Source organism: Larimichthys crocea, chromosome III (assembly GCF_000972845.2).
Source record: "Larimichthys crocea isolate SSNF chromosome III, L_crocea_2.0, whole genome shotgun sequence".
Taxonomy (NCBI): Eukaryota; Metazoa; Chordata; class Actinopteri; family Sciaenidae; genus Larimichthys; species Larimichthys crocea.
This window is the reverse complement of record NC_040013.1, coordinates 51,953,277-51,979,961: the sequence shown is the minus strand read 5'-3', so window position 1 is coordinate 51,979,961 and position 26,685 is coordinate 51,953,277. Positions and strand designations below refer to the sequence as shown.

The window sequence follows — 26,685 nt, the reverse complement described above, 5'->3', positions numbered from 1 at the left end:
GTATGGAAGTGAGTGAGTGAATAAATAAAATAGTACTATTGTTGAAATGAAGAAACTACATTAAAAGTAGACAGCTCATGAGAAAACAGAACCTCTATGACAGCTTTCTTCAGAGGGGCTCTGACATTTTGCTTAGTGCATGCAGTGTATAGTACAACCGAGTCTCATATACTGTCAATAATAGCAGCAGCAGCAGCAGCGGCATGTTAAAGGCATACTGCACCAACCTCAAAAGCAGCTCTGCTTGTATTGCTGGATAACATAACTGTGGAACACACAGAACTGAGGATCAAGATTCACCCGTGGACCAATGTGAAGCTTCAAGATTTAAAGACTGATCCGAAATCCCACTTGAACACTGTGAGAGGTTTGTTTCTTCATACAGTAAGTGTCAAACAGTGCAAACAAGGGCTTCTCCATTAAGTAATAAATACATTTCAGTAAATGTGGGTCGTACCTCATTCCACTTAGTTTTAGTTTTGGTCTACATTAGAAATATGTTTTAAAGGAAAAAATGCTATCATGTTAAAAACTTAAATTACTTACATCACTTATACTGGTAAGTGCTGCTGTAGAGTGACTTAGGCTAAGGAAATGAGTGCTTCCCATACCATAGAGATTAATGGGTCTAAACTATCAGGCAATTACTTGTTCTTACCACCATGGTTTCCCTTTTCACTCTAACAGCAGATAATTCTGCCATAACTATGCCATGTGAAAATGTCTGCTGTGCGTCCAGTTCAGTTGAGGTTTCAGAGCTATCAGTGGCAGTACAATCACACCTTCTGCTGCCTCTTAATTAAAAAGACTTTTATTACACAGTAGCTACTAAAACTTACCTAACTCAGGATTTCTTCTAATTGTGCACTCTTGAAATTTTTGACAGAGAAGTTGTAAGAATGAACTTTCCACATTTCACAAAGCTGTCCTACTAGATGGTCTTGGTCCCGTGATCGGACCATGTATCAAGGAAACACTGAACAAATTCCTTAGATACAAAAGAACGGGACGTTCCAGCTCACAGGCACAAAGAGGTTTAAGAAGCCCTTTACTGGATGAGACTGTGAAAAACAGATTTCCCCATACAATGTTATGACATTCAAATGAGGGCTGGTCCACAACTGATGTGTTTTGTCTGACACAGCAAGTAAGCTAGGATGGGGGGAAGGACACAAAATATGGGCCTTATGACATTAACCAAAGGAACTGGGGCAGATGCAACGTTTTGTGACACCGTTTTTATTTTGTGCTTACAAAGGTCAGCATTCTGTCTATGCCTATATTAATCTCTATCAATAGAAATCTGCATATGCATGCAGAACATAGGCAAGGGGGTAAGGGACCAGCATCTTATCATCTGAGGACAAATCAGCTTTTATTGTGTTTTTTGATGTGCAGATATCAGTTTAAAGAGAGCTGTCTACATCGGAATGCCAGGAGCTAAAATCGTTGTCAGACAATAGCCAATGGTTTCCAGGACTGGATGGACTACATCGCCCTGTTTTTTTTTCTCTCTAACCATCTCTTTATCTTTAGTCCATTGTGCTCACTACCATCATTACAGGTTGCGTATCAAGATTTTACAGATCCGGGTAGAGTTGTGGAACATGGAAATAAGAACAAGAATTCCTGGAATCCACAGTTAAACGGGAATGGCGGGAGGGGAGTGCAGAACGCAACAATAGGAGCAAATGACATGACAAATGTAAACGAGGTCCATTCAATCATTTTTCAAAAAGGAAAGTGTAGTATCGCTGATCATCACTGCCCTTGTACTTCCGTGCTATTATTAGAAATGGTATGGTAATGTTGCAATATAAAGAAATAGTTCTGTCTCAAGAACCTTTCCAGTATGGCCTCGTTAGTGTGACAGTGATCCAGGATACACAATGGCACCTTGAAGGAGTTATTATTACTCATTATTTACACCTGTGGTTTCTATACTGTGACATGTCACATTTCCAGTGAAAAGGGCCTTATTGCAGAGATAGAACTAGGAAGCTGTACACGTACACTTATTATCATTATGTCATTTCACACAGAGCTTATGGCCTCGTGTCATTCCCACCTGGGCACACAGGTTATGTTCATTGAGGTGGGAGAGTTAAACTACGCGAGAAATGACGCATACGCGCTAGCCACTGCTAAGGAGCCGAGCTACAGGTTTGACCCTGGTTTTCACTTTCACAAAGTAGGGCAACACATTCACAAGTGTCCTGTCATTATAGACCAAACGTCGACAAAACTGTCCCAATAGAGTGTTTTACAGCAGTACTCACTTTACGCGTTTGGTCATCTTGGACTTCGGGGCAGCAGTTAGCCAGATGAGTCGAGGTTAACATCTTCAGTCAGTGACGGTGGCGACTTCACGTCCTGCTACTTTACAGTTAACGTAAAAGTTCGCGTTACCTTCAAAGACAGCCTCTTTTAAAATAATAAAACAAAACAAAACAACGTTTCCTCTCGTCACCCGGTTCCTTTTCTTAAACTCGTCACTTAAACGAGTTACAAACGTCGGTCGCACCAAAAAACCAAGAAACTTCCAGCTTCCTGGAGTTGGTAGTTTGCTCACGTCATTCTGAATCGATGGCGCTGATTGGCTGCGAGGCAGGCGCGGCGTGATCTCGTACAGTGGACAACATTAAAAACTACTATTACTTCACTGAATCTATTTGACAGTAGATTTTAGACATTGGAGGTCATATTTATTTGAATAAGTTTAGTCTACACAGAATGTTTAAGACGCAGTTATTTAAATATAATGTGGCCCTAAATTTAAGAAATTGAACTACTGAATAAACTGTGTAAACATTAGACTACTACACATACGGAGGAAAAGCAACAAGACATAAGTTTCCTTCCTTCATAATTAGAACCAGTTCCAAAAAGCTGTGTTATTCTTCTAACCTTCATTCATAGACTAAACATATTATTCCTCTGGTATCTCATACTGTCATCAAGTTGTGATTAGATTTTATTATATCTGCAATTGTGTGTAAAAGTGTGTGTGTAAAACCTCTGCGTATCTGCAACTGTAATCTATATTAAAATATAAAAGATAAATACTATAAATGAGAAAATACCCACCAAGCAGGTTTAAACCTATTTTGGTAAATAGGTATAAAATAACTAATGCCTTCACAAAATGCTACGTTTTTCTATATTATCATTTTTGGATTTGTGTGTTGGATTACACAGGGAATAAAGAGTAAAGCGCCTCTGAGGTCAATTCAACTCGCTTTGTCTGACAGCCTCAGAGCGCCTAATTAAGCCCGCAGCACAGGTGCGTGTTCCCCGGAGCTCCTCTCTTCCCTCTGCGTCATCATGAGCAGCAGACTGTACAGTTAAACACACGTTACATGCTCAGAAATGAAGGTGCCAGAGGAGGAATTAATGAGCGATATTTTGAAGCGGTTAACGGGCGAGTCTGCGCTGCCCGCGTACAGCAACATTGAAAAGTTTAAACGAGGAAAGGACGGCTTATACTTTGTAGCCGAAGACTTCAATGAAACTGTAAAAAAAAGAGAATTGGTCAACGCCAAGGAACGACTGAGAGTGAGTGCCAACAGGAAATGACATTGTATGAGTCAAGAATATGGTAATAGTTTGGTAAGTTTGGTGGTTTGGTAGTGTTGTGTTTGACAGGAGGGGACTAAACTTAGCTTAGCTGTTCCCTTCCCCTGTTAATCCTCAAATATAGCTGTCTGTAAACGCTATAAAGCTTATAAAGACCTTTCAGGAATGTGTTATTATATTGCACACAACATCAACTATACTAACCAGCTGCATCACAGCAGTAGTACATTTTATATTTTACGTTTTAGCCTTGAGAATTTATTTTCCACACTGTCCAGCTCACTACATTTTTGTGGTTTAATTTGTCTAATTTGTCTTGTTCTAATAATGTCAGGCCTAATAATAATAATAATAATAGTATTGACAGTAATGACTTTTATAGATATTCAACTGTTTTAGTCTGTTTTAAAATGGCTGACAAGTTTTGAATAATGTCTAAAGAACTGTGGCGGAACCAGTTTCTCTGCAGGGCCCTGTTGATGTGCTGTAAAGAAATCTACTCACCATGATCAGATTATGGCAATAAAAGGCACCGCCCCCCTGTATGTTCCCTTTACATGATGATGTTGGTTTTGCAAAACAGTTGTAGCTTATATTGCCAGCAATGAAGGATGAAGCCAAGATAAATGTCACTTCTTCAAGCACTTCACCTCTAATAAAATGTAGATGTCCATCATGTGGGTGTTCTTATCATCATCGTATCATCTAATGTTGAACATAGTTAATATGGAACTTCTCTAACATGCAGATCAGGAACTTGAACACCATGTTCTCCCGCTTAAAGCGCATGGTGCCACTGATGCGACCAGACAGGAAACCCAGTAAAGTGGACACCCTTAAAGCTGCAACCGAATACATTCGATTGCTTGTTGCAGTTTTGCAGGACACTGAAAGTGTAAGTACTGCATTCATCAGGACTCAATCAAATGACAATTGCCCTCTGCTGTTTACCAAGGACAGCTTCCTTTGAAATGTTGATTAGTGTTATTTTCTTTGTCACAGGATGATGGCAGTGGAACTGATTTCTTAAAGAATGCAATCACTTATGGCCAGACTGAAGGCTTAGGCAGCGACCTATGGAGAGTGGATGATGTGAGTGTTGTTTTTTTCCACTGTGCAGTTACGACAAGCGGTTTGACACAGTTTAGTTCATGTGAACTAATACTGTTGTGGTACAGCAACCATTACATTCTTCATTCAAAATGTGCAAATGGGGATATACAACACCAGTCAAAAGTGTAAACAAATAAAAACATGTTTTATATTTTAGATTCTTTAGTAAGTAGCCACTTTTTACTTTAATGATAGCTTTGCACACTCATGGCATTCTCTCAATGACCTTTATGAGGTCATCACCTGTTTTCAAAACAGCCTCAGAGTAGTTCCTATATATTCTGAGCACTTAATGGCTGCCTTTCCTTCACCATTTGGTCCAACTCATCCCAAACTATCTTAATTTAATCAGAGTGAGCACTCCATCGCTCTCCTTTTTGAGTCAGATAGACCTTAGATAGACTGAATGTGTGTTATCTTCTTGTTGGAAAAACAAATCATCAAACCAGATAGAATGGCATGTCACCGCAGAATGTTGGAGTAGCCACACTGGTTCAGCATGCTTTGAATTTGTAATAAATCACCAACAGCATCACCAGCAAAAGCACCCCAACACCATCACATCTCCTCCACCATGCTTTCTCTTCTCCTTTTTCCTGTTGGTCATCAGTCTCCTCTGAACAGTTGATGTTGAGATGTGTCTGCTACTTGAACTCTGTGAAACATGTATTCCGGCTCTAATCTGAGCTGCTGTTTATTGGTGATTTCAGAGGCTGGTAACTGAAACAAACTTCTGGTCTTCCTTGTGACTGTGGTGCTCCTCATTAGAGGCACTTTCATCATATGTTGATGGTTTTTGAGACTGAACTTGAAGACCCATTTAAAGTTGTTTTTTAGATTGACTGACCTTCATGTCTTAAACTAATGATAAACAGTTGTGTCTCTTTACTTACTGAGTGGTCCTTGCAGTAATATGGATTACTACAGTAGTCAAATAGATCTATTTACTGTATGGCCACATTACCTGTGAACAACAACTGATGGTCTCAAAATACTTTAGACAAGGCACACCTGTTAATTGAAAATCATTTCAGGTGATGATTTCATGAAGCTGACTGAGAGAATGCCAAACCTTTTATAATTACCGTAGGCGATATTAAACGCTCAGCAGGGGGTCTGGGGAAAAAGATCATCTACCATAATGAAAATAAAATGACTGATAATATCCAGTGTGTTTTATGGGTCTCTTTGGCTATACTCATGCAGATTAGATTTAAAATAAAACAATGGGTAAGAGGTTTAACAGCTTATGGGCATTTCATGGCATTTACATCCATAATGGCTGAACAGTGTTGAACTCGGGGTCAGATTCAGCAATTTAAAAGGATGGTTTTGGTATTTGATCTGTGAGGTATTTATGCATTGTGAGTGTGTTACTTAGCTGTGAGCACATCACCAGTGAGCAGTAGAACAATGTTTTTTTGGCCACATAAGAAAACACAGCTCAAAAAAATCTATTTCCATTAAAGTGTACTCCTGTATTAAGAATATTTTACCACTTTACCTTGCCATCAGACATAATTTTCCCACATGTACACACAGTCCAGCTGCATTGCATACTGCGGTATGCTGCAGATGATATTTTGATTTCAAACTCTTGGATTAATTATTCAATCTACAAATCTCAAAATTCCTTTATTTCTGCTTGACACTGCCTGTGTCAGTCACGGAGGTAGTCAACCATAAAAATGATTCTTGATCTGATTTTTATGTTCAAATTTTCATTTAATACTGCCTTTGAAAACAGTCAAATGAATAAAGTATGCAAGTATTATTGTTGAAGAAGTATGCAAGTATAGATTCATGTGAAGTCCTCATTGTCAGTGTTTTACTATTATGTATGATTAATTTATTAATGTGTATGTTTGATTTTACTTATGTAAATGTTTAACGTTGAGCTACTTTTACAACCCCATTTGCAAAAAAGTTGGCACACAAACTGAAGAAACAAACTGTGACATAGGAAATAGTGAAACCTCATATTCAACTGAAAAGACAACTTATCAAATATTGAAACTGACAAATGAGATTTATTTTTTTTAAATGATATACCCATTTTAAATTTGATGCCAGCAACATGTTTAAAAAAAGTTGGACAGTGGCATTCAAAAACTGTAAAAGTTGAAATGCTAAAAGAAGTGGAACATCTCACAATGAATGAGGTTAAAGAGAGAGGCTAAATCTTTGTGCAGTAAAGATGAAGAGGGCTTCAGTGTTCTGTGAAAGACTGCAATGCAAAACAACAGTTTAAGAATAATGTTTGTCAACCTAAAACTGACAAAGGAAGTGTTGAATAGCTGAAATCTTACACATACCACTTCCACAGCATTCACAGATGCTTACAGACTGTTGTTAAAAGAAGAGGTGATGAACAGAAAGGTAAACATAACCCTGTCCAACTTTTCTGATGTGTTGCTGACATCACATTTAAAATGTTTTTGTTAAGTGGAGATGGGGTTGTAACTACTTCATAAACTATTTGATAGTTTAATTTACAACAATGCATTTAATTCTTCAAGCTTATGATATATTTGTTCTGTCTGGCCCATTCAGAACCAGGAAAGATCCTGATCATAAAAGGATATCTATTGAATTTTACTTGCATGATTTTTCCTGACAGTTGCTGAATATGTCAGAGGACCGCATGGAGGATGGATTCACTATACCCCCAGAACCGGTAACAGAGGACGGAGATATGCCCAGACTGATGTTGCAACATTGTGTGATGCCTGCATACCAGTTCATCATCCAAGTAGCACCTGATCAGACTTCGGTAAATCATCCAACTTTCCTATGCCTCGTTTTATGCTTGGTACTGTGGGGGACTGTTGTGGGTAAAATTATGAAATTAAGAAATCCTGTAGGGGCATTTATCCCGTACATTTTCAACACCATTTTAAAAGGTTTGAGCTTTGAGTTAATATTCTTTTATAGCTATTGTTTTTCTTTCTCTTCTTCTTGATTTATGAATGGAATTCATAAATTATGTATATTTTGTTTATTTAGAGCTCTTGATAGACAAAGTCAATTCAAAATCAGCTGTAATCAAATGATGTAACCTTTCGAACATGAGACAGGCAGTCGTTGTGTATGAGTAGACAAACCCTTCAAACAATAGGCAATCAGAGACGTTTACTTCCTGAAATGATCTGGCAGGAATACAATAAAATTACAACTGGCAATCAGCACAAATTTGTGTTCGGTGTAACCCTAACATTTGAGACATTCAAACTGTCCTCATAAGTACCTTCTTATCTGATTGGATAATTCAAGGTGAAGAGGTTTATATTGAAGACATGCTGTTCCCACAGTCACGCCATTCACAGAATTGGCATCATGCAACGTGTTGTTCAGATATAAGTTAGTCTCTGGAAACAAGCCTCAGACAAAGACATTAGTCTAAAGTGAAAAGAGATCAGGCGAGTCAGCAAAAATGTTTTAACGACAGCCTTGAAGTACTTGAAGTCTGTGAATAACTCAGTTATTACCTTCTTTTTTATTCAACAGATGTCTCAACCCTTCTGAGCAGTGCTTAAAACAGATGACTTGGATGGTTTTTTTTAAATACATGAACATCAAATCAGTTGTCAGAGATACATTTCAGGTAAAATCCATATTATTAAAAAATCAAAAGTTTGGAAGACTTCTAACACTGCAGGGTGATCATAAAAGATCATGTCAGAACACAAATATCTGGGCTTCAGATAATATGCATATTCTGCATACTGTTATTGCTAAAAATTATTATTATTGTTATTATTATTATTATTATTATTATTATTATTATTATTATTATTATTACACCCATAATGGACATTGTGGTCATTTTCATTACATTTACAGTTGACAGTTACTAAAGTAAGCACATGCCTTCCTCACTGAAGACATGCTGTGAACAAGATTATTGTGTGTGCTGCTCATGTCACACTGACATGATTAACTGGGCGCTAAAACAGGAAAAACCTGTGCTTTTCCAGTCAAAATGTCTGCTATGATATTTTGTCCTTTCAGTGTGCTACTCATTTCAGTGTTCCAGCCAAAGTAAATGTTAGTTAATTGACCTATTTATTAGGTTACACGTTAAACTCTGATATCTCCCTACCGTCACCACAACACACCACTCAAAGTGTACTTACATGGCCAGCACACTAACACCGTTATTCTGGCTGATTAGACCTCCACTCAAGTTTAAATTAGGTGTGACTGATAATTACCCCTTTTGACTCTCCATGCTTTGTTTTTTAACACTGGAGCGCAGCAGAAAATACTTTCTGTAGACTCACTGTCCAGAGTGATTTTGAAATGCATAGTTACAGTGCCCTCTTCTGGTTGAATGTTTCTATTTGATTATTTCCAGCATCACTAAATGTATGTGTTAATTATTAACTCTTGTTTTGTTTTTAGGGGCCTGCTACTTTGAAGATTTTTTCTTGGAGAAAGTGGAATTTTATTTGTCTTATTTAATTTAACTTTTCAAATGTAAATCGGTTTGAGTAAATATAAATGTGTTTTTATTTTTATTTTACAAACTGTATCCTCAGCAGCCCTGAATAAAATGTACAAGACCGCTTCTGTTTGTAAAATGTCTTCTTCTTTTTTTTAAAGTGGTTGTTATTTTCGTGGTGCCCTGTGATGTACCCCGGGTGTACCCCACCTCTCGCCCTAAGTCAGCCGGTATAGGCTCCAGCCCCACCATGACCCTGAATGAAAAAAGACTTATGTTTGGTTAATGCTAAAATAATTTCATTAGATTTCATAAGAAAAAAGTTCATATACATGTTCAGACAAATCTCAGTAACAAAATTACTATAAAGTACTCATAATGCAGAATGGCCCCTTTCATATTTAATAATAATAAATCTGATTTTAATAAAATCATTTTTAATAGTGTGGCTGTTGGAGGTGCAGGCAAAGTACAATATTTCCTTCTGATCCCTTGCCGATCAGTGTTCAGGCTGTTCTCCATTAGACCAGCAAGTGGCGCCTGTTTGACGTGATATATTCTCTGGCCTAGCCAACTAAACAACGTTTAAGGAGACAGCATTAGAAATCCAGCAGGACTGCACGCAGATACAATAACCAAGTGCATTGCTAAGATTGAATCCCACTCTAGTTGCATTGAGTGGGGGAGCCCTTGGGTGTCAGACCGTGGACAGGCGTGGCAGTGGGCTGGTCCAGGCGCACTGAGCGATGAAAAACATCAGGGTCCATTGACTTGGTATCAGCTGCGGCCCTGAAATAGTCTGACAAAGGAGCCCTGGTGTCGCAAGCCAACACTGACAGATCAGTTGTAATTAACCATTGCTCATTCTGAGGACGGCTTCGGGCTGCGGGTGTGCCGCACCCACTCAGAAGACCCGGTCAGGAGGATGCACTGACGTGAGTACACAGTCTGCTCTTATTTGTGTCTAGGGGAGTCGTACAGGGGGTATGGTGGTGTAATGGCTGGGCGTAGTTCAAGGTTCTCCCGGACGCGTGCATGAGCGGTGTGTGCGCATTTCACTGATGGTGTTTCAGTGTTGCACGGCCCAGCCTGATGTGGATACAGCGTAGTATGTGCTTTTGTGAGATGATTACATTTGCACCACACTCTTTTCCTCATTGTGCTCTGCAGATAAAGGCTCGTGACGACTGCATGTGTGTGCGATGGCACTGCCTCCTCTCATTTCTCTCTCACGAGCGCGCCACTGCTCTCTTTTTTGTTGTTGTTGTTTTGTTTTTTTTCCCCAATCCTTCCACCGAGCCGTGTTCCGGGTTAATATGTTGGACATACTGAGATATTTAGCTCATTTGAAAACGTGCTGCTTTTTTTTTCTTTTTTTTTCCTGCTTTCCTCGGTTCGTGCAGTGTTGTGTCTCTGCTGGCCTCTTGCGTTTTGCGGGTGGCCATTAGCGGATCCTCCGCTCCGCTGGTGCTGAGGCTGCGGCGCGTGCGAGTGTTGCTAGGCAGCCATGCAGAGCGGGTGGAGAAGAGGAGGATGGCTGAAAAAAAAAAAACAACTACACTGTGCGTCCACGTTGAAATATGTTACCCTGCACTCACGTGACCAGTTGATCAATAGGCCTGTCCTGCTTGTCCTTTGGGAGCGGGGGTGTGCACATTTTGTCTCTCCCCACAGCACAATGGCAGGCATTGAGTCAAGGATGGATTCAGCACAGACACAGCAGTGCACAAGTTGATGTTAAAATCAGTGCTGAACCCTCAAATATCGACCATTTTCTTAAAGAATATACACACATCACATGTTTTATTAAGATTATTTAGTCACAGCAGCTGAGATTACATTGTATATCTAAGACAACTCAAACGATTTAGCTGTTTGTGTTGTGTCAAACAACCTCAATATAAAATTTGCAGTTATTAAAAATCAAACCTGAGGCTTTGAGGGTCAGTTAAACAAACTAATGATTGTAATGAGGATATGTAACTCTGTACAAGATCTCTTCATTAAGCTTAGACTTTGTATTTGCAGTTTGCTGGGCATTTTCTGCATTTTCTGCCTCTATAAGGTGTAATAATGCAATAATAGGCACCTTCAGCTTCTGTCCACCACACAGAGTCAACACATTTCATTTAACCTCTATATCATATATGCATTAATGCATTTTCATCTTGTGTATGCTGTATTTCTGCAAAGCACTCAGTCTGCTAAATTTTACAAAGTTAACAAGTCCATTACTCAGCGGTTGAATACAATAAATCTATGTAAAATGTATTTTATATAAAATGAAATAATCTGGTTTAGTGGCTTGCCTTGAAAGTCACGTGTGAAGATTAATTATGTTATATACAATAGATTTCAACATGATCACACTTATTCAGCATTATCTTATCTTGCAAATAAAGATACTGGTTTGTTAAAACTAATTTCAGAACTGGTTGTGATCCACTGACTAGCCGTGAAAACATAAACCCAATGAAAGAGAAGCCAGAGGAAAATCAATCCAGCACTACTTAAGTAATTATAGGCCTGTCTGCCTCTTTGCAGCTGGATGTCAAAGCGCAGACACAGACCTCCTAAAACAACTGTGGGTGGGTAGACATAGTCTATATTATACAGTCTGTACAGGCATGTATATGTGTAGATCATTTACATCAAATGTACAAAGTTGATGGTTTTGTTTACCTCTTTTTATAAGGTTGGGACTAGGCCAGAGATTTCTCACGGCAGAGCACAGTGGTGTTACATTTGTTGTTTGTGTTGTGTAATCTCTAACTCTAGTTGAGCAATACTGAAATTGTGATTTTTGCAGTTGGATAAGAACCCAGCTCCAGAAGAGCAGAGAAATATAGGAAAACATTTTCATGATGCATCATGGTCAGCCATGATAGTGCAACTAAGGATTAGGAGGAGGAGGCAGGGATGGTGGGCCAGCATCTCTATGTCTCCCCTTAGTCATTAGGACCCTCCCTGGAGAGAGAGGCTTTCTGTCTGCTGCCTGTCAGCAGCTGGGCTCCCTCTGTCCCCAGAGAGAGTCATATACTCTCTATAGTGAACCAGCCTCCAGTGTGAAAGCGAAAGAGAGAGCTGCTTCCTCACATCCTGGCTTTTGATGAATGATTAGGCGGCTTGCTAAAAACATCCACCTGATACATCTGGCTATTATAACTCATAGATATATAATATATATGATAGTTTATGATTATTCCAACCAAAAACTGGCTGACTGTTATGATCTGGAGACATGGATCATGGTCATTGTATATTTGTGGAGTTTGGGGAATGCTTTAATAAATGGCTGATGATGTTTTAGCGCTTTAGAGTGCAGTGAATCCTGATGCTGTCAGGATATAGTGCTCGGTTTATTCAGAAACTCCATTAAAGGTTTAGTCATCTGTCAGTTTCAGTGTGCAGTGCAATGAGATTTTTGTAATGCACATGGATCTGATATAACTTCCTCTTGTTCTATTGGAGTGAGCATCTTAAAAGCTTGCCCTGGACGTTAAGAGGGATGGGACGGACGATGCATGTGATCAGGGATGCACAAATAGTTATGTTACTGTGATGCAACCCATTAAGTGAGTAATTGAGTCAGTTAGTGAGATGTAGCACAGGAGAGAGGGTGTGGTGTGTTTGCGACCTTATCTACTCCCTGCAGCACTGTGTGTGTGTGTATGTATGGGGGTTAAGTATGTTTCATTTTGGGAGTGGCCAGCTGTTTTCTGAAGATCCTTACGGTAACTCTTTACTCTTTCACCAATTACTGAGCTGTATCGCCGGCTAACTTCCTGTTAGTGGTTCTGACGCTGCTGTCTGCATGTGAGCTCTTATTGCTAATGCTGCATTTACTATAGCTCTGCACTTCCATCGGCCGGTGCCCCGAGGAATACAGCATCCTTAATGCGAGGGTAGGTTTTTCATCTTAATGCTGCCATTTAAAAAAACAAAAAAAAAAAGAAATCTCACTTTAATGTGCAATCCAGTGTGCTGTTTGTTGTTGTGCTTGCCAACAGGAAGTTTAAATTTGAATCCAAGATACAAAAGGATTTGCTCGGGGTCGCATTGCACATAAGTGAGCATATTGATTGAACTGACAATTTAAATGTGATATTTGATCATCTTTGCTGCATCTCTTCATTGTTATAATCTCCCTCGGTGCAGGGCTTATGTGGACTCTCTAAAGTATAGACTCAGGATACGATAGCGGTCACTTTTCATTCATTATTTTTTCATCCTCAGGATTGTGGCTGCTGCTTTAGGAGCATATGATTATGATTGCTGACATTAAAACTTAAGTAATAGTTTTGCTTATTTTTTCCTTGATTCTATATTAAGGGTGTTGGGTGGGGGCTTGGTTGGTTGTGGGGGTCCAGCTCCAGGAGGTCTGGTCTAGAATTATCCTGGTATGAAACAGCCTATAAAACAGCAGTTTGTCATTTTTACTAGTTTCAACAGACAGATGAGAGCAGTATCTTTCATCTAACTCTCAGAAGTTAAAGCGAAAAATTAGTATTTTTGAGTGTGTTTAACAGTGTATAATGTGTAAATAAACTCTTTAATTGCAACATTTGTAATATTCAGAAACTTTCTTTACAGTTCTCCCCACCCACAGCTGCTTATAAGTCACCCACTGCAAAAATAGTAGAAGATGAGCAAGTCCCCCACCCCCAAAGGCACCCCGGTGCAGCGCAGCCCCAGTGATGGCATCCCTGAGGGCCTCCAGTCACCTCAGCATTCCACACCCGGCTCTGGATCCCAGCAGAAGAAGCGCATCTCCAGCCTCCTTCAGAGTCCGGTGAGATGTCGACTCGTCTGCGTGTGTGATTTACTTTCTCTTTCTCTGTCTCCTCTCATCTAGATGTGGTTATGTTCTCACATTAAAGAAAATCTGCTTTCAAATGCCATTTGACTGCTTGAGGGCAGCAGTGAGGCCACATAGTGCTGATGTATTTGTGTGTGAAGTGGAGAACAGTGACCATGAAGTGAAAGGACTGATAGAGAGATGCTGACTCATTAAATGTGTTCACTCACCCTCACCCCTGTGTGTGTGTGTGTGTGTACAAGTGTTTGTTAATCAAAGCCTGTGATTTATGTAATTATAGGAAGTTTAAAAATGAAACAATTGTATACATACAGGCTTTTATTGAGTATGATTATGAAACTTATGATGATATATTAATATTTGTGTTTGTGTGTAGTCCTTCAGAGAGGAGCTGGATGTTCTGATCCAGGAACAGATGAAGAAGGGTGGCAGCTCATCCAACCTATGGGCACTGAGACAGTTGGCTGATTTCATGGCCTCACATGGCTCTCCAGCTTCCCTGCCTGTCTCTCCTTCTAGTATGTGCACCAAACTTTTAAAGCATGTACTTTAACAATGACATCCAGGAATTTGTCCCAGTGTTTTGTTGTCCACATACATTTATTCATTGTAGTGCAATCTCACCTGCACTATAGTCACTTCACTGTTTACATCAGTCTTCTGCCAGTTTGCTTTGGCCCGTTTCGCCCTGAAAACCTAACCCTAACCCAATACTCAGGTCTGCTTGTAGCCTTATTCCCTTTTTGTAAGTCACTTTGGATAAATGACTAAATGTAAATGTAACTAATAACAGTGGCTGCATTCCACTTACGTAGCTGGACCTGGTGTTGTGCATGCTTTAACATCAGTACGCCGAATGCTGCATGCTGAGAAGGAAAGTGGTGAATCCCTCATGACTGCTGGCAGAGAAAGATGAACAGGCAGTGACTAAGCTCAAACAAATTAAGCTACACAAAATGTTCAAAGATAAATATCTGCTGTAAACGTATGAGGAGATTGTGGAGGATGAAGAGTTAATTGAAGATATTTAACCTGAGCACGGAGAGAAAATTATCACTTGTACGTGCGATTGTGTTGAGGCCTGTATATGTCCACACAGGTGTGTTCAGTCATTCTGGATAATTCGACCTCTGCTCAGCAGTTTGGCAGAGCTCTGCAGGGATAATATGAGGGTGCATGTCCATTATAACAATAGATTAAAAGTTGCACTGTCCAGTCAGAGAGAGGTACCTGTCTTCATCATAAAGACATAATCCATATCCACGTCCACATAATCCGTGCCATTTTCCTGTTAAACTGTGTACATTTTAAAAGAATCAATCAACTACTTGCCTTCTGTCTGTGCCTTATTTTCTCTCTTCCTTCCACAGACATGATGATGGTGACACCCATCAATGATCTGCACGGCTGGGAGCCTGGCAGCATGGTGAAGGGGGAGAGGTTGATGCGCTGCAAGCTGGCCAGTGTCCACCGCCTGCTCGACCTCTTCGGCTGGGCTCAAATCAGCCGCAACTGTCTCACTGTTAGTTAGTTCCACTAATCTTTCAACATTCCTCACCTTAGAGCTGTGTGAAAATGTCTCTCATATCTTGAACTGCGTGTAGCTTTACTTCCATCGTCTGTATGTTTTTACTAATGTCCTGTTCCTCCCTGACAGCTGCGTGTTAGTAAAGAGCAGGAACACTTTCTGGTGCTTCCAGACGGCCTGGCCTACAGTGAAGTGACTGGATCCAGTCTGGTGAGTACGACTAATTCCATACACTTAATGGTCAATGTGAGGTACATCTGTACCACTTTTATAGTATAATTGATCAATAAAATGATCTGTGTCTGTGGGGTTGTCTAATTCTGTATTCAGACTGTTTCTTCTGATCAAATCTCAACGATATCTAATTAACACAGATGAAGACAAAAGAAGCAATTAATCAGTTATCAAGCTGCTTGACTAAACTTATTTGACTCATCATTTCAGCTGTAATTATTAACATGTACTGTACTTTCTTGTGTTTATTTTACTACATTTAAAAGGTCTATAATGTTATATTATGATATATTTACAGCCATTTGCTGTTATTGCTTTCATCCATAACTTTTCTATCAGTCTTTACCAAAAAAAAAAAGAAAAGGAGCGTTGCGCGAAGTTCAAGGTGTAAAAAAAAAATCAGATTTTACACGGATATCTCATTTAAAAACAAGTGCTGTCTAATCCATCTCTTCTGAGAAACACATTCAGGTGGTGCTGTGTGGTTTTCAGGTGAAGGTGAACATCCTGGGTGAGATGGTGGAGAAGGGCAGCACCAACCTGGGCGTGGATACAGAAAAGTTCAGCCTGCACTCGGCCATCTACTCGGCCCGACCAGATGTTCGCTGTCTGCTTCACCTCCACACACCGGCCACAGCTGCGGTGAGTCACCCCGGGCTCGTGCCAAGGGAGAGGTTGGCATTTACTCACAGCGTCGTCCTGTTTGGAGGAGGCTGCTGCTCGCATGCAGAGTTAGTCATACCATCTGAAATCAGTGGTGATTAATGAAGTTACTTCACAGTTGTAGCAGTTATAGTGTCATCTTCTTCTGTTTGAGTCTGATAAAATTATATCAGCATGGATTTGCATGTAAAGCTTCAACATTGTCAATATGAGCCTTTGCTGCCACGAGTGACAGCCCACTGTCTTCAGGTTTCAGCTATGAAGTGTGGCCTCCTGCCACTCTCCCATGAGGCTCTGCTGGTTGGTGATGTGGCCTATTATGACTATAATGGAGTTATGGAGGAGGAGGAGGACAGAGTGGAGCTGCAGAAGAGTCTGGGGCCTACCTGTAAGGTGAGCACACCACAAGAGTATATAATATATAATAATGAACATGGTTTTTTATCCTGCGTTAATATTGACCTCATGATGTGTAGGTTCTGGTGCTGAGGAATCATGGCATTGTGGCTCTGGGGGAGTCTGTGGAGGAGGCCTTCTACACCATCTACCACATCCAGGCTGCCTGCCAGGTTCAGGTATTACACACACACACACACACACACACACACACACACACACACTATACTAATAGCAGATGAGTACTATGATCTATCAGGGGTGAACAACACACCAGTATACACATCAGTACCTCAAGCAGCTCACTAGTGCATAACAAGACCTCTACAATGTGACCATGCTCTGACATAAGCACCCTGGTCATGTGATGCAGCACTCCATCACTCTCCTCCTTGGTCTAATAGCCTTTACACAGCCTAAAGGTGTCTTTTGGGTCATTGTCCTCTTAAAAAGGACGGTCCCACTAAGCATCATAAACCAGATGGAATGGTATGTCACTGCAGACCATCTCTCTGGTGATGGTAGCCATGCGGGTTCAGTTCGTATTGAACTGAAATAAATCACCAATAGTATCGCCATCACAGCTCCTCCTCCACACTTCACAGTGGGAACCACACATGCAGATACCATCCATGTATGTTCAACGTATCTACATCCCACCATCTTGGGTCAAGTCTTTCTCTTCTTCTTCTTCTTCTTCTTGGTCTTTCTCAGTTGTGGTTTCTTTGCAGTAACCAGGAAGGTCTGATTCAGTCTCCTCTGAACAGTTGATGTTGAGATGTGTCTGCTACTTGGACTCTTGTTTTTTTTATTAAGCGGTTCTTGCCATAACATGGATTAATACAGTAGTTGAACAGGGCTATTTACTGGCCGGCATCAGCTTCATTCAACCCCGTACTGATGCGTTAGGTGTAGTGTCAGGTGTTGCTCCTGACACCTGACCGTTGTAGCTTCACTCAACACCACATTTGTTACTACATCTAACTAGGTTACCTAGGTTAGGTGGGGTTAGGGTTAGACAGGCAGGTACTTCAGATATCAGTGCGCACACATATTGATATGCTTCACCCCTAATAATGTACTAGAGAAAAGAAGTGCTGTCACTGCATATGTGTGAGCGTGGGAGAGTGAGCTGGCATGTGTACGTAAAGTAGATGCACCACTTTTACACCTGGGCAGTTTCCCATTGGTACCCTTTCACTGTAATTCAGCCAGCAGCTCTGCACTGCAGTATAATACACTACAGGAGTGTCGTGTGCCAAAGAGACACTGCAGTAATCCTACAGGACCAACAGTGGCCTGTAAGAAAGCAGATATGTCACTGTAAGGTCACTTGGCCTCATGCATGAACCGTACCTACACACTTGTGTTTTACCTGTTTGTTCTATTTTCTATTTAAGAATGACCTTGACCAAGCCAATATGTATAAAAGCATTTTCTGAATACTAATGCATCTAAGAGCATTTCTAGTTGTGAAATGGGCTGTTCTGGTGCCTCAACTTACATCAGAGACAAAACTATCTAATTCCACTCCACCTCAGCTGCAAGTAGGCCTACTCACCGATATCGGTTTCCTGCTGGCACCGTCAGTAGAGAGATTGGTGACAGGGCTGGCATATCCCAGTCCATTGTTAGTCATGCGTTCCCCAGAGTTCTCCAGTCAACACCAAAATACATTCAGTTTTCATATACCACTGCTTAGCACACCCAGATAAATCCACTCATGTGCGCATCAAGGCACCATCTCTCTCTCTGAATTCAAATGTGTATGCTTGATGTAGAATTTGAAAAAGAGTGAATGAGTTCTGTAACATTACAATAAAGACGAGCTGGCATCTTGTTCTAAATCTGGTTGGTTTGTTTGAAAGGTGACTGCTTTGTGCTGTGCCGGGGGTGAACAAAACCTGATCCTGCTGGACCGCACCACTCATAAACCCAACCCAACCGGCACCGTTGGCTGGGCTGGTTCCACCTTTGGACCACTACACAAAAGCCGCATTGGGGAGCATGAGTTTGAAGCCCTCATGAGAACTTTGGATAACTTGGTAGGTAACAGTTATACCAAAACAGAAGATGTGTACGGTGGTGAGTGATGATTAATAAGTCATTAATTTTACATATGAAGGTCATGAAGAGTATCTGTGACAACTCTAATGAAAGATGTTAGTTAGTTAGAAGTATAGGATGTTTTTGGAGCTTCACCCATACTAATACAAAAGATTTGCAGCTTCTGCTACACTCATTTTAAATACTGTATGTTTTCAATTTGCAAAGATCCACTGGTATTAAAGGGGGCACGTTCAGAGGTTTAACTTACCTTGATGTGTGTGGGAGGTTTGCTGATTCACACAAACTGGCAGCAGGATCTATGTCAGCTGCAGCTCTCACCTCTCCACCCATGCAATATAAAAAATGATTACCAAACAGCACAGAAAACATCCACATCTTGCTGTGTAGACTAACTTTTGTGGAACATTATATCGAGCAAACCACAGCTACTTTTTTTTTTAAATGTTAAATATCATTTATGTCAACATGCATGTGGAACTGTATTTCTTTGAAAGCTAGAAATTGCGGCTTAATAATCTAAAAGTGCCTGAAAAGACAAATAAATATAACTCCCTCACATAAGCTCCTTTAAGGTAATGCAGTACAAATGTAATGGATATGGTGCTATATCCTCTGTGCAGAATATCTTTAACCCTTTACGATCCTTACACCACCTGCAGTTGTCTGATGATGTGAACACTTCCCAGTTGTAAATATGGGAGTCTTTCCAGTTCCTGACATCAATCATAAATCATGTGAAGCACCATGACAAATACTGCTCCATTTCCTGTAGCTCCTTCATAACAGCATAAAAGCCTTCCTGTGGTTTGCAGATGGAAAGCTTTTAATGTAAAGCGGTGGAATGAAATGTTCAGTTTGCATCAGCAGTAACTAAACAGCAGATATGCATACAATGACTGCGCTACACAGGAGCTTCTAAAGTACCGGTACTGACAAAACTAGCCATGGTGAGACTTTTTCAACTTTAAAATGTGCTCTGGTCAGCTACATAACCACAGTTTGAGTTTGAGAACTGTCATATCTATCCATTTAACATAACCAGCAACCATTTAGTTTATCTTAGCATAGACTAACACCTAGCCTGGCTTTGTTTGACCTACCAGCCCCTCTAAAGCTCACTCATTATATCATATTTGTTTAGTTTTTGCATTAACAAAGCTGTAAATCTTTTAGACTGTTTGTGTTTTAAGGCAGATTTGTAAAGAGAATAAGTGTTTCCCAATATGTTGAACCATGCAAGGGCACAGCTCGGCTGAGCTCCCAATCAGGACCAAAATAATCATTGCTGTTATCTCCTGCTGTGTGACCACAGTGTTGAAACATATGATTACAGCTTGACATGCCATGGTGCAGCAAAAGTGTTGCTTTAGCAGGCCAGTGGAAAAATGCATTCTTTCTGTGTGTGTGTGTGTGTGTGTGTGTGTGTTTGTGTGTGTGTGTGTCCACCAGTGGGTCAGCTGTGAGTTGATAAATTGCAGCATGTATACACCCTAAAGCTTCTTTCCACTCTTGTATTGCAGGGCTACCGTACAGGCTACGCCTACCGCTTCCCTGTGCTGCTGGAGCGATCGCGGACGCGGAGGGAGGTGGAGGTTCCCGCAACCGCCACAGCTTTCCACCAGTTTGATGATGACGGAGTTCACCCGGCTCTGAGGCAGCACCCTTTTGCCCAGCGCCAGCAGCAGGAGAGGACTCGATGGCTCAACACCCCCAACACCTACCAAAAAGTCAGCCAGGAGCAAGCCAGCCCGGGACACCGCACCACTGTGAGCCTCTAGGAATCATTTCATTTTAGTAAACAGAAGAAAAATTGTCTAAGGCTTTCCAAAGTCTGAGACCGTGGGCCTCCCCTCAGACAAAGAATGGGAAAAGGCATCTAGGGATAGGTGGGATCATGATTATGTTATTTGATCTCAATATTTAATCAGTATTGCAGGTATAGTAATACTATTGTTGATCTGTCCAAAAACTCACATTACCCCACCAACTGACCGTTGTTATTTACAACATTTATTTACAACGCCATGCAGACTACGCTACATTGCATCCACTGTGACCTAAAAGTCAGGTAATGTTTCCCACTCACAGCTGGGCTTGGAGCTATGTTTTAAGATGACTGGTGTGAGCAGGATATGGACACAAACAATAATTAACTCAGCATCTCTCTGATGCTTTAAAGGGGAAATGTGCACTCAACCCAAAGGTATCATTACTGTATCTAAAGTCAACAGTTCTGACTCACATGAAGGTTGATGTACGCCGTGGAGCGCTTGTTTTCATTTCTATGTACAGCGCCTTAGAAAAAAAGTGAAGCAGAGCTGCAGTGATGAGCCCTTTAGAGACGGAAAAAACAACACGAGGCTGGCTGGCTTACATCAGTGGGAGGAGCTCGGCTCTCCCTTTCTGTTTTCTCTCCCCTTCAGTCCCTCCCATCCTCCTCTCTCTCCCCTTCTCTGCATTGCAGGTGAAAGCCCACGACTGCTGCAGCGCAGAGTCTGCCCTCTGCTGGACAAACGTCCATGTTATCAAAGCTGCTTGATAAAAACACACACTTTTTATAGGCTCATGTCTGACTAGATAACAGGATCCTTTACATCAGGCATGGGCAAACTGTTCCACAAAGGGCCGGTGTGGCTGCAGGTTTTCCTTCCAACCAAACAGCAACACACCAGACTTGACTCATTTAATCAACTGATCTCAGTCTTCAGAGAGTTGATTGGTCAAACTTTGTGCTCTTGGTTGGTTGGAACAAAAACCTGCAGCCACACCGGCCCTTTGTGGAACAGTTTGCCCATGCCTGCTTTACATTTTAGACATACTGAGTCTTGAAAGTATTAATTTAGTAAAAAAGAAAATGTGGTGTGGATGAGGGTGGATAACCTCAACCCTTGTCAACGGACTTAGCTAGTAAAAAACTCTTCCACAGAGTCTGCCATGTTGAACCGTCATGTTCCTGCAGTGGCTCAGAACAGACAAACTAAAAACTAGCTCTAAATACGGCCATTTGCGTTTTATGTGGCCACTGTAATTTGTCCTTCAGGCTAGAAATGAGAGATTTAGATGAGGGGGTTACAGTCAGCAAGTACCATGAGATGCTACTGAATCCTACACACTGGTCCTTTTTTGTTTGGTTTTGTTCAGACCAGTGCAGTGTGGAGCACTTTAAAATGTGGATATGGATCAGTGCCTCTTTTCTAATTTTTCTAAAATCTATTCCTAATTCCTCCTGCCACGTGAGTCTCAGGTGTTTCATTGTAAATCTACTTGTCAGACTAAACATCTTTTTATATAAGACTGATCTTCCTCCTTTAAAGTATTTTAAGGTGGATTATGAGATATTGTTTTGATGTTGCTTTTCTTTCCTTTAGTGGTTGAAGGCAGAAGAGCTGACACAGGCTGGCAGCACAGCCATCAAGATAGAGAACCCAAACCAGTTTGTGCCTCTTTTCACCAACCCTCAAGAGGTGATAGAGACACGAAACAAGGTAACCTCTTTGTCCTCTGCGTACTGTCACATCAATCAGAAATGCTCTATAAGGTTTTTTTCTCCTCAGATACGACAGCAGAATCGCCAGGACATGAAGACAGCGGGCCCACAGTCTCAAGTCCTCGCCAGCGTTATAACTGTTGACAGTCCTCCGGTGAGCTGCAGTCTCACTGCTCGCCAAACATCTTTTCCTTTCCAACTGCCTTTGGGCTGCAGAGTGATTCTGTGTCTCTGCTTGTCTGTTAGTCTCCAGTCAGCCCACCTAAAGCCCCACCAGAGCCAGAACCTCCCAATCCCTTCAACGAACTGACAGACCAGGAGCTGGAGGAGTACCGCAAGGAGGTGCAGAGGAAACAGGATGGGGGCACCAATGGTATGATTCATCCAACTCAACTCAGCTGACTCAGTGGCTATATGAACTTTATTGAACTTCCTAACAATCCAGTTACAGGACTATAATATAATATACAGTAGAGGTCTGTTGATTCTTAAGTTGACTTAATAAGTTTATCCTTAAATCAGTATGATGATTCACTTTTAAAATGCTCTAGATGGCTAAGGTTTGTTACATCAAACAGGTTACCATCAAATGCTACTCCTACACACTGGTCCTTTCATTTATTTGATCACTTAAGCTTTGCTCGTCTTACCAGCTGGTTGCAGATTAACGGAGAATCTTAGAGCTTAATATATTAATTTTAATTATCTAACCGACTGTGTTAATTATTGATGTGTTCATTTAGATTAATCCCCTAACATTTTACCATGGTGTGCAGTCGTGTAATAAAGGCAGATTAACATGCTACCCCTCACACTCACTATTAATACATTGCACACTGTCTTCTAACCCTCTTAAAGTTGCTGTGCGTAGCATTTTAAATGCCAATTCATTATATATGTTTCATATTAAAATTTCATATTAAACTCATTACCCTATCCATCATTTGTGCTGGACCAGATTTCCTGCTTAAATCTCATTGCATGGTGCAAAATATAACATGCAGTGTATGAGTTCTTAGAGACTCTCCTTAACTAATGTTTGAAAATGTACAGATCCTCAGTTTGGAAGATAAAATGCTACAAACAGCCCCCCCGACACAAACGGGGTCACTTGTGACTGTCTTGTTAACTGTGATCACTCCTTTTTGCCTCACAAATCTAACTTCCTGCACAGCCAAACAAACCCTCACTGTGTGTGTCTGTGTGTGTGTGTTTGTGTAAGTAGGGGAGGAGGTGGCAAGTGACAAGGAGTCTCCCCCAGCTACCTCTCCCATAAAGGGCCCTCCGCCCAGCCAAGCTCCCCTCACAGGTGAGGCTTGGCAGAGCGCTGACTATCTGCCCTGCTTGCCTTGCACACTGCGTATCTGACCAGCAGCTTACTCCAAGTCATACATGGACTTGAGCTTCTGCTCTCTCATGCTTCAAATGCTCACTGACAACCGTGTTACACCTCCTCGTATGCAGTTTATACTGTCCCTGTTTAGCTAAAACACACTCAAATACAGTTCCAGTCAAAAGTTTGGACACACCTTCTCATTCAATGGTTTTTATTTTTTTTTTATTATTATTATTTTCTAATAATGAAGGCATCAAAGCTATGAAATAACCCATAAAAGGGAACAGCTTGTCCAACACTTTTCAATAATATATATATAGATATATATATATATATTATATATATATAATATATATATATAATATATTATATATATATATATAATATATAGACTGGACACCTTGTTGCCCAAACTACTCCATCACCCTCCTTCTTGGCCTAATAGCCTTTACATATACTGGTGGTGTGTTTTGGGTCACTGTCCTGTTGAAAAATAAATGCTGGCTCAGTTTGTGTTGAATTTTAAATAAATTACCAATAGTGTCATCAGTGAAGCATCCCAACACTATCACACCTCCTCCTCCCTGCTCTAAGTGGGAAACCACACAAGCAGATACTGTACTCATCCTTAACTATGCGTCACAAACTCACAGAGGTTGGAACCAAAAATCTCAAATTTGGACTCAGTACAGATTTCCAATGGTCTAATGTTTGAGTTTCTTGGCCCAAGAGGTTAAGAAAAATGTAGTAGTAGTATCAGCCATGTAACTCTAACACGTATGTGCCCTGAATTCAACAAATACATAACAGTGTTAAACATACATAACATAACATTTGAGATATCCAACAACATCCTCTAAAGACAGTGTTTCTGCGCATAGTCCTCACTGTTAAAGCTGACATTTGAACTTTTTCTACTAAAGATGAAAACAGTTAGACTTTATGTCCTGTGGATTCTGTGGGTTGGAAAGGTAACTCACAGTGATGTTCTTAGATAAAGGAGTAACACGGGGGTCAGGTTTTGTTGGCATGTGCAATTTTGTTGGCGTGTTCAGCTTAAAGCATTATTAGCTCTGTCAGCACTGGATTTTGCTAAAAGTAAAGTGGATGGAGACATCACATGTCTTAGTTACACCTGTGTAAGTCAGAATGTCTTGAACAAGTCTTGGCTGTTTTGCAGGGAAATCCATCTGTCATTGTACCTACTGTATCTGTTGTACTCTCTCCCTCTGTATCTGTCTCTATGTCTGTCTGTCTTTATGTCTGTCTGTCCGTCCTTTTCTGTGTCACTCCACACTGATTCATAGGGCACACTTCTGGTGCTATGGTCTTGTCTCACTAGTAAGTACAGAGAAACAGAATGGTAACCCACGTCTCATTAAGCAAGCATGTTCATCTGCAGCATGTAGCTTTGCAGCTCCACCTTGCTCAGGCCTCTCTCTCCGGTTGCTTAATACTCTATTTTATTGTTTTACACTACTCGGAGCAGAGGAGGCAAAGACCGACTCTCCAGCCATACAGAACGGAGGCGAGGAGGAGAAGCAGATGACAGAGGAACTGGAAAAAGGCATGAAGGCTCTCTCGACCAATGACACCTCCTCCACACCTGCTGCTCCGCCCGCCAAACCACAAGGCGGCACCCCGGAGGGGTCACCCTCCAAGTCCCCATCCAAGAAGAAAAAGAAGTTCAAGCCGCCGTCGTTCCTGAAAAAGAGCAAGAAGCAGAAGGAGAAGGCGGAGACCTGAGGAGCTCAGACACACCAGACCTCGGTGAAATACTACTGTGAAACATTTCTTAGTGTATGACGGAGTAGCAGATGAGTTAACCACATCAGATCTATTCAAACACTTTCAGTTAAGATGTCATCCACCAACACGGTGTACTAAATTGACCCTTGAATACTTAACTGTGCTCCGGTACACTGGTACTCACTTAGTTTGATCTATGTGGTGGTTCATCTTAAGCAGGTTAAAAACACTGATAATTACTTTCACATACTATTTGACCCAGGTCGGACGCAACATTTTGACGCACTACTTCTTGTGACAAACACATACACACGGAGTCCCTGTATTACTCATGTCTTATTTTCACCTGCTGTGCTATCAAAGCGTTACTCAACTTCACTGTATAGGCAGTCAAACATGTTTCTTTCTCAAACTGGGATTAGTCGTGTGATCCTGTGCACTTGCAAACGTTTCATACCATTTTTTTAATCCACATCTTTGCAAGACACAGTGGAAATTTAAGTTCCGTTGAATTATGCACCCCGCCCCCTTCACGTATAGGCACTTACCATATGTATATTGACATTCTAGTATGTTGCATTTGTCCATCATCATAGGCATCTTCTAGTCATGATTTGGTTTTAATTATCAGATAGATGTTGCAGGTATACTATGTGAGCACAGGTGCAGTACATGTAGAAATATACTGATAGCTACTGATTGTGCTCTTCTGAATGCTGGTTGTGTGTAAAACTCTCAGCCTACCGACATTACTACAGCAGGGATGAACAAGGAGAAAGAAAGCGGGGGAAAATAATGGCTCGCAACAAAACACAAGGCGCTCTAACTAAACACCAGTTACCCAAAAAAAAGAGGAAAAAAAAGGATAAAGCATAAAGAACTTGTTGCTTGCCAATGCAGTTTGAAACCCAGTAACAGAAGATACTGAAGGTACTAAACATTCCACTTTTCTCATTTTCCTTCAAATGTATGTGTGCAAAATACCTCTTAACAGTTGTAATTATTTTCAGTCTTAACCAGTAGCTGTTATCAAAATGCCAATGTGTGATGTTTGCTCATGGTTTTAATTTATTTTATATTAGGGTGTATAAGTGAGTGTTGCAAGGTTACCATGTATCAGTCATTAAAAATCAAGTTTGATTTAAAAACAAACCGGACGTCTAGTTCATGTTTCATGTTTTTTCTTCTGCCACCCTGCACGGCTACATTAACACTTTATTAGAGTGACACACAACTATGATGGCAAAAGGCTACAGTACCGTTGCTGCTA

The 26,685-nt window shown here is 40.8% G+C and overlaps 3 protein-coding genes across 9 annotated transcripts in view; 2 read left to right on the top strand and 1 right to left on the bottom strand.

Moving 5' to 3' along the window:
• The window catches only part of hk2 (hexokinase 2), a 31,776-nt gene extending 29,194 nt beyond the window's left edge, over window positions 1–2,582 (bottom strand). The window contains exon 1 of the mRNA XM_019266003.2: window positions 2,280–2,582. Coding sequence (XP_019121548.1) covers window positions 2,280–2,342 — 63 coding nt within the window. The 5' untranslated portion in view covers window positions 2,343–2,582. The remainder of the gene's footprint in view (window positions 1–2,279) is intronic.
• Window positions 2,583–3,272: 690 nt separating this feature from the next.
• On the top strand, window positions 3,273–8,254 carry figla (folliculogenesis specific bHLH transcription factor). 2 transcript variants are annotated; one of them, XM_019266014.2, is made up of 5 exons: window positions 3,273–3,555; window positions 4,325–4,471; window positions 4,579–4,668; window positions 7,310–7,462; window positions 8,197–8,254. In XM_019266014.2, the coding sequence occupies exons 1-5, from the start codon at window positions 3,370–3,372 to the stop codon at window positions 8,212–8,214; spliced, it is 594 nt and encodes a 197-aa protein (XP_019121559.1). In that variant the 5' UTR covers window positions 3,273–3,369; the 3' UTR covers window positions 8,215–8,254. The 2 variants fall into 2 exon arrangements, with proteins under 2 accessions (XP_019121559.1, XP_027132394.1); XM_027276593.1 differs by having other exon boundaries at window positions 3,496–3,609.
• Window positions 8,255–9,655: 1,401 nt separating this feature from the next.
• add2 (adducin 2 (beta)) lies at window positions 9,656–26,567 on the top strand. Of its 6 annotated transcripts, none has more exons than XM_019266076.2 (16): window positions 9,656–10,068; window positions 13,727–13,925; window positions 14,329–14,470; window positions 15,323–15,474; window positions 15,610–15,690; window positions 16,207–16,356; window positions 16,627–16,770; window positions 16,854–16,952; window positions 18,642–18,818; window positions 20,364–20,609; window positions 22,212–22,328; window positions 22,398–22,484; window positions 22,577–22,703; window positions 23,556–23,639; window positions 24,974–25,007; window positions 25,156–25,217. In XM_019266076.2, coding segments are annotated over exons 2-16 (1,788 nt in total). In that variant the 5' UTR covers window positions 9,656–10,068; window positions 13,727–13,778; the 3' UTR covers window positions 25,157–25,217. The 6 variants fall into 6 exon arrangements, with proteins under 6 accessions (XP_019121621.1, XP_019121612.1, XP_019121629.1 ...); XM_027278189.1 differs by lacking the exon at window positions 23,556–23,639 and adding an exon at window positions 22,882–22,890 and having other exon boundaries at window positions 9,657–10,068; XM_019266067.2 differs by lacking the exon at window positions 24,974–25,007 and having other exon boundaries at window positions 25,156–26,567.
• The last annotated feature ends 118 nt before the right edge of the window (window positions 26,568–26,685 follow it).